The following is an 18,370-nucleotide window of genomic DNA, read 5'->3' as shown; positions in this document are numbered from 1 at the left end:
AAAAATTAAAATGGATATCGTACTTTCAAATCTACAAGAAAACGACGTGGAAGTACACGATCTATTCAGTAAGTTGTTATTTATCAAATATGTACGTATTTGTGTATTTAAGTTGAATGTTTCATATCATGGCACATCCGCAACAATGATTTCACTCAAGATTCTATCTATTACGATTGAGATAACGCAAATCATTTCAGTCAGCATATGGAAATTTTTCCACCACAGGAGAGCAGATTACTAGAAGCCTGCAATAAAAAGCCTATATTCATCATAACATTAAACGTATCAAGTTTTTACTTGAATGTGCTAGGAACACCAGTATAATCGATTCAAACAATCCGAAATACCTTTATAAAATTATTCAACGGTTATAATAGCAGCTTTCACAATGGTCGTATTTATTTTTCTCTTTTCGCTGTACGTTTACAGAACGCTCGGTAATTTTTGACGAATCGTCAGCTTTGTAAATTTACAAAACGCTCGGTAATTTGTGACGAATAGTCAGCATTGTAAATACCGACTTGTGTAGCAATTTTTGATGAACACTTTGTAAATTTTTACTGAGCTATCTTCTATGTTTGACGTTTCAGCGAGAATGAAAAATTACCGAACACTCGTCAAGCAAATGAATTACTGAACAGATTGCTGATGGCTCAGCTGTTGAAAACTCGTTAAAAAGATTGCTGAGTTAGGTAAAAGAAACTAAGTGTGTAAGCACTTTGAAGCATTTTCAGCTTAACTCAATTTAGAATCACTTTTGTCTTTAGTATGATGCATTTATGGATCCAGTGTTAGCTCAACACTAATACATTTTCTTTTTGACCTTCTCCTCTCGTTAGGTTAGTGTTACTGGAATAATTTGATTTCACTGATCCTAACTGATTTAAACGGTCAAAATCGTTTTAAATCTGTCCACGTGGTATGTGGATGGCCCCAAATACTTATCAAGAGATACTGATCTCACTGATCTTACTGATCAAAAGATACTGAGAAACTGTTTACGTGTCCTAAAATGCAACTTTTGCAAGATTCACATACCTGTCAAAGTTAACCATTGCATGCCCGGTACAATTTTACATATTTTCGAAAAATGTTTCTAACTCAGCTAAAACTCAATCAAATTTGATCAAACAAGTTTCCAAATAACAAAAAAAAAATATTGAGTTACTCAAAGTAATCTTAATTGAGGGTTGATTACGTTAAATTTGGAGAAGTGAGTAAAGTTTGATTAAAGCTTAAAATATAGTTTTCAACAATGATTATTCCATACCATTAAAGTAATACTGATGAATTCGCAGGACACCACAAAGATTTCAATTTCAGAGCTAGTTTTTGAGCTTTTGCAACAAACCGAATTGAAATCTATCTAACGATGATCAAATGAGAGCAAATTTAGCAAACTGCAGCACGTGAACCAAAATGAATCAATTTTAACCTAAAATATCGTTATTTACGTTTTCAAACTAGATGTGATTGATATTTTTCAGTTCAGAAATCATCATTTATCATGAACCAGTACTTGTTTTAAATATATACTATTTCGGGAAAAACGTACACGAAGCTAGTTAATTGGAAAATATAAAGATTGATCAATTTGACCCCGTTCCATGATAATTCTTATATTTTACGCTGTGTTACTTTCATGTTGATTCAATTCCTTTGTTCGATTATGTTTTTCTAGAATTTACTGACTAATAGAAGACTTAGTGAACTTATTCTGTTAGGAGGTGATCTGATATATCCTTTATTTTTCTTCATCTGGCATATTTTGCTTTGACTTTCGTTAAGCGGTTACCATAGAATTCTTTTTTTCTGGCTGCGATCATTTTTATGTCAAAATTGGTTTTGTATGCTACATGTGACATGCCATGTACATCATATAACATGTGACACTAGCCATTTTATACGAGTTAACGTCATTTTTATTTATGTTTATGTACATAGACCATTCTGTTCCGAAACGATACGAGGATTCCAGTAAAATATATATGAAGTCAGAGTGGTCTATGTACATTGGTGAGATAAAATAACCGATTTCCCAAAGAAACTGTTAGTTTTTTGTACCCCAATGTTAAACCACTTCATAACCTTTACATTAGAACATTTTGTTTGAAAGAATCCGTTGAACAGAATTTTATTCAGAGATTTTTCGAAAATTGCTTCTCCTCAACAATTTGCTCGATGGCACATAGACCACTCTGTTCCGCAACGGCTCATATGTTGATACAGTATATTTTAAAGCTCCCAAATTGTGCAAGTTTTACGCATGTTTTAAAATTTGCGTGGATTCTAATTTTTTCGTTTATTTAAAGTGTCGAATGAGTTTCCTTAATCCAAATATTCTATGAACTTTTTCATTTTTATCAGATTTTCATCTTGAGTCGCAGGTAAAAATAACACTACTCTTGAGTCTATTTCGAAAGTATTTAGTAGGAATGATTGAAAAAATTTCAAAAACTCACGCGTTTTTTACGCATTATAATATTATTTTTCCGTTAAAATCAAAAACATCTTGCATTTTGCAAACATGAAAACTAAATATCATTGTTACAAAAATGTAGGTACTTAAATAAGTTGTGCAAATAGAATACAGTCGAAAAAGTCGTGGCAAGACGTAAAATATACCAAGCTGATATTTTAATGATGATTTGCCATTTATATGTACTATTTCTACAATCAGTTTTTCGTTACAATTGAATCTGACAAGTTTTATTTTATTTTCAGAATTACGAAACGAAAATGGTTTGGCTAGGTTGTATTTGTCGCCTGGTCCAGAAACGTACAAACTAGTTAAAAATATGTACAGTGGTGACGTTGATTATGAGCGTGAAGTCCCCCTTCTGGTTGACTGTATCCAGTGTCTAATAATCCCAACTAAGGAGAACGTTAAACAGGATGGAGTGCTACCATCGCCAATTCCTGGTTTACATCCGGTGTGCGAAAACAGGGTATTGACAGTAAAATATCTTGATCCGAAATATGCCGATGGGTTCGTTTTTCCTGCGCGGAAGTTGGAGGGAGCTTGCGATCAGCCCAAGGTATTGGGGTCAAACGAAGGCCCTGTAGTAGGCTTTGGTCCACGGACGGATAGAGCAGGTCTAGGTAATGCTGGCCATAGAATGATGAATCACTATACTGGTGCGAGCAGCAGAGGTGGCGGTCATGGACGAGGTGGAAATAACAACTTCAACAGGGGTGAGTACAGTTTCGCTCTGGCTTGTAGCTTCTCGACTGGATGATTTTATCTGTGGTACTTATAACGCAAAGTAGGGGAGAACTTTGAACGGTTGTCAGCAAGCAGTGAATCCCATAAAATACCGAGTCTGACACTGGGCTTCTGCTTTTGTAGCGGTCGTGACAATTTGCCTGTTGACGGTAAAATTTTTGGCTCTTGCGTCTTGATTGTTACTGCCAACCCATCATTTGCGGGGGTATAACCAAGTACTAGAGCACGTTTCGCTGTGTGACGGTTAATTATAATCATTGGACTTTTCAATCGGGCGGTTTTCGAAAGAGGAAAAACGTGCGTTCAGTTAAGAATTTGGTTTTGAGTAGTGTTTTTCCCTTTGGGTATACGTTGCCGACTGATGATGATATATTTTGGTGACATTTGCTATACCTTAGTTTAAATGTTGATGCAAATACAGGCGAAAATCTAAAATATGTTTTATGATCCGAAAAATTTGATTGTAGGCAGTTGATTTCTAAAAATTAGTTATTAACAACGGAATGAAATTTTCAAAATCAGATTTCATTTCTGAACGTAACCAGAACACCGTGCTCCGGATCGGTTAATGCTCTCGAGGTGGGGAATCATAGGTTCAGTTTTGAAACTCAATCTTCGTGGACAGTTTGAAATTCAAAATGATGAAATTGTGACTTTATATAATACTAAATAGGTACCAATATATGAGACCAGTTCCAAGCAAAATGTACCAATTTTAATATTGTTCTAATGGTCATTTTCGATCCTTTGCACAGATGTTTCTATGGACTAAAGAAGTTTAATATTTTAATCAAGATTAATTTTTGAACAGGACTTGTTTAAGAGCCAGAACGGTTTGATTGGTATGACGTTGTAGATAATAACTTTGTCATTCCGAAAAAAATTTAAAGCTTACCCGAAATCGATCGGTAAAAAGGTGATTTCTCCATTGTAAGAATGATAAGTGTTGTGTTTTTACTGTGTGTATTTTGTCGGGAGGGCAAAATAAATATCTACAACATTGCCAAATTTTTTTCTGTGTTCTGTTGTTAAAAATGGAGCCTTCAGTTTATTTTGAACCCCCCATATTAACATTTTTTAAATGCTTTTTCTAAAGAGCCTTCAATCTAAAAATTCATCATGTACTATAAATGTTCAGTATTCACGTGATTTTTTTTTCAATAGTACAATACTGCACATTTTAAATACTCTCAATGGGTTGGCAGTAACACAAAAATGAAGTATTCGAAAACAAACAGTGAAAAATACTGTGAACTTCGCAATTGTGTTGTTAGTAGCACTTTACTATTTGTATGTTGCACTACACGATGTGCAGTAAATTGCTACTAACAACACAACTGTTTTGTTCACACTCGTAAACGGTCCGTACTTCGCATTTTTAGAGAAATTGTCCGCGTGCTTGCCGTTTGTCTAACTCCTAGTGTGTTCGGAGTAAAAAAAAAATATCAAAACCATGTGGCTATCAACATTCGCCATGGGTACAAAAAATAAACGAAAATTCGAAAACATCAAGAAAGGAAACTTCATATTAGTTATGATAAAGCCAGCAAATAAGTAAAAGTAAAATGAAAGAAAGGAAATAAAAGAAGTCATAAACTAGATTTAAACTTAACTTTTTCGAACCTGAAATACATATTTTTTAGTATTCTGCAAAAAAAAAAATGTCACGTTTATTCTATTATTATATGCTATTAACATTAACAATCACATAAAAACGAGGGACACATAAGGGAGGCGACTCCACACCCAGGACCCTAACTCACGACCCGTTTATTAACGGACCGGCGCCAACGGCTTTACTTCCTCATGCGATGGAAGGCGTGATCCCAGAGATTTTTCGCCTCAGAAAATCTCCCGGTGTCGGTTAGGATTGAATCTAGACCAGTTGGGTTGGTTGTGAGTGGATCACACCACCTCACAACCATCAACACCTATGTCGGCGGTGAGATTCGAACCCAGGCGTCGAGCGTGGTTGGCGGACTGACTCGGCTTGTGTAGTCATCAAACAATAGGAACGATAATCTGTTTACGCCAGTGATAAATACTTTCTATTGTAAGCAACTGGTGACGATTGTAAGAAATGACCTCCACCAGTGGAGGCGGCCTAACAAGGTCACGTCGACTGATACCGGAATTTATGGACATCAGCAATGAGTTTGGTCAACTGGTTATACTGCAACTAGAAGCTACCGACAAAGGAAGATTACCCAACGCTTTTATTATCGGAGATTCAATAAAAAAAACATCGGTGGAAACATCGAAAGTGGATCCAGCGAAACAAATATGTCACGATATGTACTTCGCACTCGGATTCCCGAACAAGTTAGAAAATTGCTGGCAATGTCTCAACCTCATGGAACCGAAATTATTATTATTAAACACCCAACACTCAACATATCTAAATGTGCTTTATCGTGCTACGAGCTGTTAGACGTAGGCGAAGAAACGATTTTCGAAAACCTCAAGGAACAAGGTGTCATAGCAGTTAGATGAATCAAGAAAAGGGAGAACGAACGACAAATACGTAAATACGACAACCCTAATTCTGACCTTTGGTAAAACAACATACCCTGAACACGTTAAAATTGGAGTGATTCGCTCGGCAACCAGGCCATATTACTGCATCCCGCTCCTATGCTATAACTGTTTTAAATACAGGCACACCAAGAGAATATGTCCTGGCGTCAGCCGATGCATTAATTGCTCCGGCATTCACAAAAATACCCAAGAAGAGGAATGCACATCTGCCACGCATTGCGTCAACTGCAAAGGCGACCACAAACCAAACGATCGTCAGTGTCCAAAATACAAGAAAGAACAACAAATAATAAAAATAAAAACCGATCACGACATATCATTTGCAGAAGCCAGGAAAAGAGCTGAAAATCTAACGATGTCATATGCCCAAGCTGCGGCTAAACAACTGCCAAATACCACTGACGAAACAAAAAAAGACAGGCAAATCGCAAACCTACTGGAGGAAATGAAGAGAAAAAGTGTTGAGTTAGCCACATTAGAGCAAATGGTTTCGAAGCTGAAAAATTATCTCAAAGAGAAAATGGTATCAAGCAACTTACCAAAGTCATCAGGAAAACTGTCCACACCAATCATAACATCCAGCCCGATTGGGCCAGCATTCCGAGCACCCTCAGCAACAACGAAATAAAGCAAAACGACCACGCACCGAGGATACAGCACTAACGAAGAAGAAACCTCTCATTCGACGCAATGGCACAGACTCACAGCTACCCGAATCACCCCCAAGGAAACAAAACGCAAACGCGAAATTAAACGAAAGTAAAATGATAGACATACTCGCCATCAGTCCCACTATTCTTAACATTTCGGACGACGAATCTGCTAGGAGCGACGAATTATCACGGGCTGAGCCTCCAGTTGACATGAATTTATAAAAAAGAAAAAAATGTGCTGGCCACGACAAAAAAAAAACAATTTCGACACCAATTTTTAAGACCTGGGACGACATTGGGAACAATCCCAATGCGACTGACAACAAACAGCAACAACGACATCAGACCACAACAGAGCCAGCATACAACAGAGCCAGCGTCTCCGCCAACCACGCTCGACGCCTGGGTTCGAATCCCAACGCCGACATAGGTGTCACAACCAACCCATAGATTCAATCCTAGCTGACACCGGAAGATTTTCTGAGGCGAAAAATCTCTGGGATCACGCCTTCCATCGCATGAGGAAGTAAAGCCGTTGGCGCCGGTCCGTTAATCAACGGGTCGTAATTTAGAGTCCTGGGTGGAGTCGCCTCCTGGGCGTCGGTGATTGGCACAACAACAGTGGCGGAACAAGACCGACGGAAAATAAGCGAGAACAAAAAAAAACACAACAGCAACAACAAAACACCTTCAAACAAGCATGGCCCTTCGCTAGCCCTGTCCAGGAAGGTACCGGAAGCAACCGATGAGCCCCCAGCGGCAGCTGGCGCTAGGCGCTTGCTTTCCCCACAGGCCCTGAACAACTTTGACCAGCCAACCGATGCACCCTACTTTCCAGATCCAACAAGCGCAAACTACAACAACAACAATAAACCTCGCAACAATTTAAGAAGCATTACAATACAATGGAACATGAATGGACTACTGAACAACATTAACGATCTCACACTGCTAATAGGGAGAAACGCTCCTATGGTCTTAGCAATTCAAGAAACACATCTGCAAACCAAACACAACCCAAACAGCTGGCTATCTGGAAGATATGAGTGGAAATTAAAATCGGGCCGCAACATATACCGATCTGTCGGCCTCAGCATTCGAACGGATATCCCCTACACGAACATCGATCTCAACACGCCCCTTCTTAGAATAGCTGCTAAACTAGAAGGATGCGTTCAGGCAACAATCGTGTCTATCTACATACCCTGCCACGGTGTTGACGAACTTGAAAATCATTTATGCGACCTCATCAACCAACTGAAACACCCGTTCATCATAATGGGGGATTTCAACGCCCACCACCCAGCTTGGGGCTCAACCAGAGAGGATGCAAGAGGAAAGATAATTCTTAGTATCATATAAAAAATGGGATTGGTAGTGCTGAATAACCAAACATTGCAGCGAGGAACACAAAGTTCGGCAATTGATCTCACTTATGTTCGAGCACTCTTACCACAAAAATCGGTTGGTGGTTACATCCTGACCCAATGAGAAGCGACCATCATCCTATTGAAATTACAACGAATGAAAGATTACCGGAAACTACGAGAAGGCGACGATGGTTATATCAAAATGCGAACTGGGAATCCTTCGAAGACTTATGCCTGGAAAAAATTGAACGGGATACTGAATATAGCGCCGAAGAGCTGATACAGCGAATTGTCACAGCAGCAGATGAAAGCATTCCCAAATCAAGCGACAAACCGGGGAAAAATCCGTCCATTGGTGGTGCCTAGAGGTCAAAGAGGCTGTGAAAGCGCGTCGAAAAGCACTAAGTGAATGAAAAAAACACCTAACCTATTAGAGAAGCCAAAACAAGAAGCTGGGAGAAGTTTATCGACGGCATAGATAGTCGAAGCTCCACACATGAAATGTGGCGAAAAGTCAATGCTCTCTCCGAAAAACGCCGAACTACCGGTTACACGCTGAAAGTAGGGAACACTACGACAGACGACACCGTAACAGTATCCAACGAGATTGGAAAATACGTCGAGGGTTTATCAGCAACTAACAAGTAGAGCGCTGCATTTCAAGCCAAAAAAGCACGAACTGAAGGCGAACCAACCAGTTTCCCAATTGACCCATCCGACAACAGTCCTTTCTGTATACAATAAACAATAAACCATTCACCATGGAAGAACTTCTGTACGCAATAGACGGCACTAAAGGAACCTCGTCCGGACCAGACAACTTAGGCTATCCAATGTTAAAACATCTCCCGCTGCGAATTAAAACTGCGCTCCTTAAATCATACAATAACATATGGACTAGCAGCGTCTTCCCACGTGATTGGCACATCAGCATAGTAATCCCCATCCCAAAACCCGGACCCAAAATAGGACAACCCAGTGACTATCGACCCATAAGCTTAACCAGCTGTGCCGCGAAAATTCTCGAGCGAATGTTCAACCGTCGACTAATGACAGTTTTTGAAGAACAAAAACTTCTCGACCATCGACAGTATGCTTTTCGTAAAGGGAAAGAGGCAGGAATTTACTTTGGATCTCTAGCAGAAACACTGGATGCAGCACGTGAAAGGGGAGAACACGTGGAAATAGCAGCATTAGACCTATCAAAAGCATATAACCGAATATGGCGAGAAGGGGTGCTCATGCAACTACGAAAATGGGGGTTTACTGGCAACCTCGTCTATTTCATGAAAGAATATTTTACCAATAGAACGTTTCAGGTAGCAATAGGTGGATAACTATCCGACACATTCCGAGAGGAAAACGGAGTGACCCAAGGGTCGGCACTGGCCGTCATGTCATTCCTGATAGCCATGAACACTGTGTTCTCATCTGTCCCAAAAGGCGTTCACATATATGTCTACGCGGACGACATTGTACTACTCACAATTGGAAAGACACCAGGACGCGTTAGAATTAAAATGAAAAGCGCTATACGTCATATCACCCGCTAGACATACTCAGTTGGCTTCACCATGGCTGTGGAAAAATGCTTTATATCCCACATATGTGACGGTCGGCATCACCCATGGAAGCGCCCAATCGTAATAAACGGCACAAAAATACAATACAGGAGGGAAATAAAAATCCTGGGAATTATGATGGGCCGCAAAACGACCTTCATTCCACACATTCGCCAACTTAAAACAGGTATACAAAGCCGACAACATCTTATCCGAACCATCAGCCGGCGCCATGAAACTTGCAACCGTCAAACAATCCTCAGAATCGGAAAAATATAATTACCAGCAAACTCACATATGGAATCGAATTAACTTGCCGAGCTATGCAAACCCTGGTACAACATCTAAGCCCAGTATACAACGACATCATTCGCAGCGCTGCTGGACTTTTACCAAGCTCACCAACTCTGTCAACCTGTGTGAAGCCGGAATACTCCCCTTTAAGAGTATAATCGCAACAACAGCGATCAAAAAGCTTGTTAACTTCATCGATAGAACAGCTGACGACTCAGATGCCTCTCTCGCTCTAGCCGACAAAATCTTTAATGATGAGACAGGCGAAAACCTTCCTACACCATGCTTGCTCTATCGGATTATCCATCGACGATGGGACGACCCCGGGCCAAACATCGACTGGGGAATCAAAAAAAATTGTAAAGCAGGGGAAATACCAAACATTGCACAGAACACTTTCCGTGAACACGTACGACGACACTACAGCAATCATATACAAATATACACTGATGGATCGTATACACCGAACGCAATTGGGATTGGAGTTGCTGGTCAACTGGGAAACAAACATCGACAAATATCAGCACCAAGCTCCAGTTTTTCAGCGGAAGCGCAGCGCTCTATTTGGGAGTAAAAATGGCTCCGTCAAACAACCAAACAGTGATTTTAACCAACTCAGCTAGCGTACTTGCAGCCTAACAAAGTGGTACGCCCAACCACCCGTGGATACAAGGTCTCGAAGTTCGTCGTAACGACAACGTAACCTTTTGTTGGGTCCCTGCTCATTGCGGGATACGAGGCAATGAGGAGGCCGATCGGCTGGCAAATCTCGGTAGAAGTGGAAAAGTTTGGAAAAGTAACGTTTCAGGGCCAGATCTGAAAAGATATATAACCGACAAAGTTCAAAATCGCTGGAATGAGCAATGAAGAGATACCACGGATAACTTTACCTGGAAAATTAAACACACAACAGAAAAATGGACTGACCGAGGTAAATGGCGAGAACAGAAAGTGCTCTCTCGGCTAAGAATCGGACATACCCGCATCACACATGGCCATCGAATAGACAATCGCACACCCACACCGACCTGCGAAATTTGCGGGATTCGTTTAACTGTAGAACATATCCTCATGTCATGCCCAAAGTATGAACATCAAAGAAACAGATACAAGTTTCCATGCAACATTCGGGAAATTTTGAGCAATGACGCCTCTGCAGAAACAGTTGTTATCAGCTTTCTCAAAGAAAACCAAATTTACGAAAATATTTAATTTAAGCAATCTATTAGAATAAACTCATGAAGAACATGTCAATGTCATCGATTTATAGTTTATATCTGTGGCGAATGACCACCGGTTAAAACCTCAATAAAAAATAAATAAATAAATAAATAAATAAATAACTGCTTGTTGGGTAATGATCTCTGGTTAGTTTTCAAACATTGCCGAGAATAAATCCTGAAAATACTTCTATGTCTTCTCCGGTAAATTTGAGAGACTGGAGGAAATCTTGCATTTTTGTTGAAACTGTTGAGTCCGCTACTAAAAAGCTATAAGATTTATGCTTTTCAGAGCTGGTCGTGATCCAAGCAATTAAAATTAGTCAATGTGTACTCGTTTTATCTGAACCTCTATGCTAGATTAACCCGTAAAGACCCGGGACGGAACTTTTTTTTTGAAAATGCTCGTTCTCAGCACTGGAACGGCCGATTTGGGAAAACTTGGAATTTTATTCAAGGGGAATAGTTGCTCTAAGTTTTGGTTAAGGTGCCACCCCTCTGGACCCCTCCCCGTTTTTGTGAGGCGCAAATATGTCTGTGTTTTTTTCTTATTTTTCAAACAGATTGAGCAAACACTAGGAATTTTCATACGTATCAATTGCTCCATGTATCAAATCATGTCAGGTAGATGAAATATGGAATGTAAGAGTGAATTTTGGAGTTTCTAAATTATTTCAGTACAAAATTACAAAACTACGTAATTTGATAAAAATTCAAATTACAGAACCGTTCTTCAAATTTTAAGCTCTACATTTTTGAGGTAAGGTCTCCTGGATCCATACGCGATGAAATGTTTATTTTAACATGCAAACATTTTGAGAAAAACGTGTTTAAATTCACTAAAGTACGTATTTTCATGGAAACCTGATTTTCTCAGTCTCCCACGGTAGGTTTCAACTTACCTCTTCAGTTTTCAAGCTCTGTATTTCTAGAGTAACGTCTTCTGAATCCAAAAATGGTGAAAGATTTAATCTAGCATGCACAGATTTGGAGAAAATCAAGTTTTCCTAAGAACTCGTACTTTAGTGAATTCAAACTCGTTTTTCTCTAATCGGTTCTTGCTAGAATAAATCTTTCAGCATCTTTGGATTCAGAAGACGTTGCTCTAGAAATATGGAGCTTGAAAATTGTAGAGCTAAGTTAAAAACTACCGTGGGAGACTGAGAAAATCAGGTTTCCATGAAAATACGTACTTTAGTGAATTTAAACTCGTTTTTCTCAAAATGTTTGCATGTTAAAATGATTATTTCATCGCTCATGGATTCAGGAGACCTTACCTCAAAAATGTAGAGCTTAAAATTTGAAGAACGGTTTTGTTATTTGAATTTTTATGAAATTACGTAGTTTTGTAATTTTGTATTGAAATAATTTAGAAACTCCAAAATTCACTCTCACATTCCATATTTCATCTACCTGACATGATTTGATACATGGAGCAATTGATACGTATCAAAATTCCTAGTGTTTGCTCAATCTGTTTGAAAAATAAGAAAAAAACACAGACATATTTCGTTGAACAGCTTCAAATCATCAGCTCACGCAAGACGAGGACATTTTAACAAGTGATGTACATCATTAAAATACAACAGGAACACCAATGGGCCAAGATGACTACCTTGGGCAATTCCGGAAGTAGCGACAAATGGTTCGGAAATTTCGTCGCCGATTTTCACTCTGAGAGTTCGTCCCAGCAAATAGGATTCTAACCAGCCAAGCAAGTTGCCGCTGAACCCGTATCGATCAAGTTTGGCAACGGTGATTTGATGGTTTACTTTGTCGAAGGCAGCCGAGAGGTCCCTTTAGATAACGTCGGTTTGATGTCGGTGAACAAAGCTGTCGAAAGCGTAGTTAGTCAAGCAAAGCAGGTTTGTAGCACAGGAGCGCTTGGGAAGGAATCCGTGTTGATCGTCCGAAATAGTGCTTTGACAATGTGAGAAAATTGGTTGAAGGACGACTAGCTCAAATAGCTTCGAAATTGCACACAAAGCAGAGATGCCTCGATAGTTATCTATCTTCGAGCGATCGCCTTTTTTATGGACCGGAAATAGGAAGGCCTGTTTCCAGGTTGTAGGAAATCTACCAGTAGCCAGCGACAAACGAAATAAGTGGGTAAGCGGTGTGAGCAATCCAGCAATGCATTTTTTAGCAGTGTAGCTGGGATTCCATCCGGGCCCGGAGAGTACGTGTGTTTAAATTTTCTAGCAGCGGCAAGAATTGCATTATCGTCGATGTTGATCGAAGCCATGGAGTGCCCAGGGAAAGGGACGTTATTAGCAGCATCAGAAATTTTACCATCTGTTGGTGTTTCGTTGCTGAATACGCTTGAAAATTTAACAGCGAACATTCGGCAAATAGCGGCAACATTACTTGCTTTCTCACCAGCCAATTCCATCGTGGATGGTAAGCCTGACTCCTTTCGTTGTTCGTTGACAAAGTTCCAGAATTTCTTCGGATCTGCTCTCAGTTTGCCTTCTATATGACGTCTGTAGTTCGAGTAGCACCGTCGACGAAGTCTTTTGTACTCGTAGTTCAGCTGTCGGTAATGATCGCGAAGAAAAAGAGCGCCAGTCGCTGAGAACCTCCTTAACGCGGATTTTTTCAACGTTTTTAAGCGACGCAATTCCGCTGATTGCCAGGGACGATATTTATGCGATCGGTTTCGTGTTTTTGGCACAAACGCATCTATTAGGCCGTTTAAAACGGAAGAAAAATCGTTAACAGCCGAATCGATATCCGTTGGATTTAGATTGCCAATCCAATCAACTGTTAGCAGCGCGTTCAACTAACCGTCGAAGTCGGCACGCCGAAAATTAAAATTTAACCGAGTAGGAGGCTCCCGATACTTGACTTTAAATCGATCGTCAAGCGACAAAACAAGTGCCGGGTGGTGAGCAACGTTTTTTACGAGAGGATCAGGTGCGAGAGTTAGCAGCGGTGCCGTATCATTAATGCTGACGAAGCAAAGATCTAGACAACGCCAATTCTCGTTTGCATTACAGTTGATTTGCTGCAGTCCCGCGGCGCTATAGCCATCCGAAAGATCCAGAGCGCAGACATGGAATGTTGACTGATTCGGGTCGGGATAAAGAAATCCGTCCCGAGAGGGGCGCCAAAACAGACTAGGTAAATTAAAGTCCCCGATAACAATTATTTCGTCGCACGGTTTGGCTCTGGAGACTATCGTTGACAACGACTGGATATGCAAATCGATCAATTGCTTGTCGCGTGTTCGATCCGGCGGAAAATAAACGGCACAAATGAATAATTTTCGACCAGATAGTTGGACGGACACCCATACCTGCTCAAGAATATTCCACGAGTTCTCATGGATCACGTTAGCTTTTAAGCGACGATGAACAGCAATAAGCATACCTCCGCCGGTCCTTTTTGGGCTGTTAATGGGGCCACGGTCGCAGCGGAAGCCTTCATACTCCGAGCCGAATAAATGCGATGATTGGGTGCGATCATCCAGCCAAGTTTCCGTGAGGACAATCAGCTCGTAACAGCCCTCTGAAAAAGCTAGTAGATAGTCCTCGATGTTGGAATTCATACCGCATGCATTCTGGTAGTAAAGTTGGATCGAAGAGTTTGCTCTGCATGCATCAGGTGTTCTGGATTCGGTGAGCGACGGACGGTCAATGCGACAGGTATACTAAAACACGAATCTGAATTTGAGTATTCATCGTCAGGAGCATGAAACGGAAGATACTTAACTTGTGCGAGAGTCGGTTGACTCTCGCATGACAATATCACAGCATTTGAGTGGGCCAATTTGCTATTGGCGAAATCTATCCGGGCGTACTTGGTCAAACTCGAACTCACGAACGAAAACTCCAGTGGGCCATGTTGATGCTCGTAGAGCAGTATCCCTTAACGCTTTTGGTACTTCCACCCGGAAAGAAACAAAGTTCAGCTTTGTAATATCAGCATCTTTTTTCACCAGCCTCACGACGTTTAGCGTTTCACTGATGCCGAGACATTTTTGCGACATAATGACAACATCATCAACTGTATGGCTCGGATCCAGCCGGCTCAAAAGTTTGAAAACAGTCTTACGTTGACCCAATATTTAAAATTAGTCATCATGGAAACGTCGTTCTTAGCTCTCGAGGTTTGGTGCTGGCTCAACCAACCAGTCGTTCGTATGCTTCGTAACGTATTTTGCCAAGTTTCTGAAGAAGAATTTTTGTGCATCCAATTGCCTTTTTACGTGAACAAGGATTACTCAGTTTTGAACCAGAAGAAATGAACTTTGATCGTCCAAACATCGTATACGAGGCTATCAGCGTCGTGGGGCGAATTGAAAGTTCTTTTTTTTTCTTTCGTTCACACAACATTTATTTGACACGGCACAATACAAATTAATGTTTTACGGAGCCAATTAAATCTAATGCCTTATGGTCTAGAATATCTTATAATCTAAAGGCAAATTCTTTACCCTCGCTGCCGACTACGAGCTGAAACTAAATCTAATACTAAAACTAACATGTTTTTTTTTGTTTCGCTGATAAATTGGCACCTTGATGCTCTTCAAGTAGCTATAAACATGTTGCATTTATGGCAAGTTTCGCTGAGCGAGAATATCACGAACTGGCACATAGGGCTGTATTCCTCGGGCCCTGAGGGTATCCAAAAGTAGAGATCTGGCGCCGCAGAATTCAGCACACACCCAAACCACGTGTTCAATGTCTTGATACCCCAATCCACAAACGCAATGATTACTGCTCGCCAGCCCAATAAGCAAGAGATGTGCATCTAGCCCGTAGTGGTTGGACATAATCCGAGACATCATGCGAATGAAATCTCGTCCTACATCCAACCCCCGAAACCAAGGTTTGGTGGAAACCTTGGGGATGATGTTGTGTAGCCACCTCCCCAGTTCTCCCTTATCCCACGAGGCCTGCCAGTTGACAAGTGTACTCTGACGTGAAAGTTTTAAAAATTCATTGTAAGCAATTGGTCTGTTATAACTATCACCGTTTGTTGCGCCCACCTTAGCCAAAGTGTCCGCTTTCTCATTGCCCGGAATGAAACAATGAGAAGGGACCCACACTAAGGTAATCTGAGTAGATTTTTCGGATAAAGCACTCAGATGTTCCCGTATTTTCCCCAGGAAATACGGAGAGTGCCTTACATCCTTCATCGATCGGAGAGCCTCAATAGAACTGAGACTGTCCGTAAAGATGAAGTAATGGTCCGTGGGCATTTTTTCAATAATCCCTAAGGTATACTGAATTGCAGCCAATTCTGCGACGTAAACAGAAGCAGGATTATCGAGCTTGTAGGAGGCGGTAAAATTATTGTTGAAGATACCGAAGCCAGTGGACCCGTTGAGAAGTGATCCATCAGTATAAAACGCATTGTCGCAGTTGATGTTTTTATATTTGTTATAAAATATTTTAGGGATCTGCTGCACGCGTAAATGATCCGGGATTCCACGAGTTTCTTCCATCATGGATGTATCGAAAAACACAGTAGAAACAGAAGTATCTAATAAGTTGACACGATTGGAGGTGTATGAGGAAGGATTTATACTTTGAGACATGTGATTGAAATACACAGTCATGAAACGGGTTTGAGAATTAAGTTCAACTAGCCTATCGAAATTTTCAATTACCAAGGGGTTCAAAACCTCACATTTGATGAGAATACGAGTAGTCAGATCCCAAAAGCGGTCTTTTAATGGGAGAACGCCCGCCAAAACTTCCAAACTCATCGTATGGGTCGAATGCATGCAACCTAAGGCAATACGCAAACAACGATACTGCAATCGTTCCAGCTTGATTAACTGGGTGTTTGCAGCGGAGCGGAAGCAGAAACACCCGTACTCAAGCACCGACAATATCGTTGTTTGGTAAAGCCTTATGAGGTCTCCTGGGTGGGCGCCCCACCATGATCCAGTAATTGTCCGGAGAAAATTCACTCTTTGTTGACATTTTTTCATCAAATACCGAACGTGACATCTCCAGGTGCCTTTCGAATCGAACCAGACACCAAGATATTTAGATACCAAAACCTGAGAAATCGTTTCACCCATTAACTGTAAGTGGAGCTGAGCAGGCTCGCGCTTCCTAGAAAAAACTACTATCTCAGTCTTCTCCGGAGAGAATTCGATATCTAACTGTAAAGCCCAAGCAGACAAATTGTCAAAGGTATCTTGCAATGGTCCTTGCAAATCGGCAGCTTTGGCTCCTGTAACAGAGACCACGCTGTCGTCTGCAAGTTGTCTTATTGTGCATAAATTTGCCAGACATGCGTCAATGTCATTCACATAAAAATTGTAAAGAAGGGGGCTTAAGCATGAGCCCTGGGGAAGACCCATGTAGCTAATACGAAAAGTTGCCAAATCGCCATGCGTAAAATGCATATGCTTTCCGGACAACAAATTATGCAAAAAATTGTTCAAAATTGGTGAAAATCCTTGTCGGTGAAGTTTGCCCGAAAGAATGTCAATAGAAACGGAATCAAAAGTCCCCTTAATGTCCAAGAACACAGATGCCATTTGTTCTTTGCGAGCATAGGCTAGCTGAATATCTGTAGAAAGCAACGCAAGACAGTCATTCGTTCCTTTGGCACGGCGGAAGCCAAATTGAGTATCTGATAGTAGACCGTTTGATTCGACCCAATGGTCTAAACGACGGAGTATCATTTTCTCCATCAATTTCCGGATACAGGATAGCATTGCAATCGGCCTATAAGAGTTGTGATCAGAAGTTGGTTTTCCCGGTTTTTGGATGGCGATCACCTTCACTTGCCTCCAATCCTGCGGTACAATGTTTTGCTCCAAGAACTTATTGAACAAGTTCAACAAGCGCCTCTTGGCATTGCCGGGTAGATTCTTCAACAAGTTGAATTTGATTCTATCTAACCCAGGCGCGTTATTGTTACAGGACAGGAGGGCAACTGAAAATTCTGCCATCGTAAAAGGTGATTCTATCGCATCGTGGCCCGGAGACGTATCGCGAACAAAGCTTTGCGCAGGAACAGAGTCCGGACATACTTTCCTGGCAAAATCAAATATCCAACGACTTGAAGACTCCTCGCTTTCGTTGACCGTTATACGATTTCGCATTCTTCGGGCTGTGTTCCAAAGAGTGCTCATCGATGTCTCCCTCGACGTTTCGTTTACGAACCGGCGCCAATATCCACGTTTCTTTGCTCGGACCAAGCTTTTGAACTTGGTCTCAAGCTCCAAATACCGCTTAAAGTCGTCGGGTTGACCTTTCACCCAAAAGAAGGCCTTAAACGCGTCGGATTTTTCCGTGTAGACATCGGAGCACTCTTTGTCCCACCACGGAGTGGGAGGCCGTTCTTTGATCGTCACGCCGGGATATTTCTTCGTTTGGGCTTGCAACGCGGCGTCGAGAATCAAGCCCGCGAGGAGGTTGTATTCTTCAAGTGGTGGGTGATGTTGAATCGACTCGACAGCTTCTGATATCATTTCCTCGTATAATTTCCAATCGATATTCCGTGTGAGGTCATACGGAATATCAACTGATCGCGT

General features: G+C 41.0%; 1 protein-coding gene across 1 annotated transcript in view; it reads left to right on the top strand.

Annotated features, from left to right (window-relative positions):
• LOC129721574 (5'-3' exoribonuclease 2 homolog) overlaps window positions 1-18,370 on the top strand; it is a 44,045-nt gene that overhangs the window by 14,162 nt on the left and 11,513 nt on the right. Inside the window, exon 3 of the mRNA XM_055674310.1 lies at window positions 2,728-3,198. Coding sequence (XP_055530285.1) covers window positions 2,728-3,198 — 471 coding nt within the window. The remainder of the gene's footprint in view (window positions 1-2,727; window positions 3,199-18,370) is intronic.

Source organism: Wyeomyia smithii, chromosome 1, assembly GCF_029784165.1.
Source record: "Wyeomyia smithii strain HCP4-BCI-WySm-NY-G18 chromosome 1, ASM2978416v1, whole genome shotgun sequence".
Classification (NCBI taxonomy): Eukaryota; Metazoa; Arthropoda; class Insecta; order Diptera; family Culicidae; genus Wyeomyia; species Wyeomyia smithii.
This window is presented reverse-complemented; position numbering and strand designations above follow the sequence as displayed.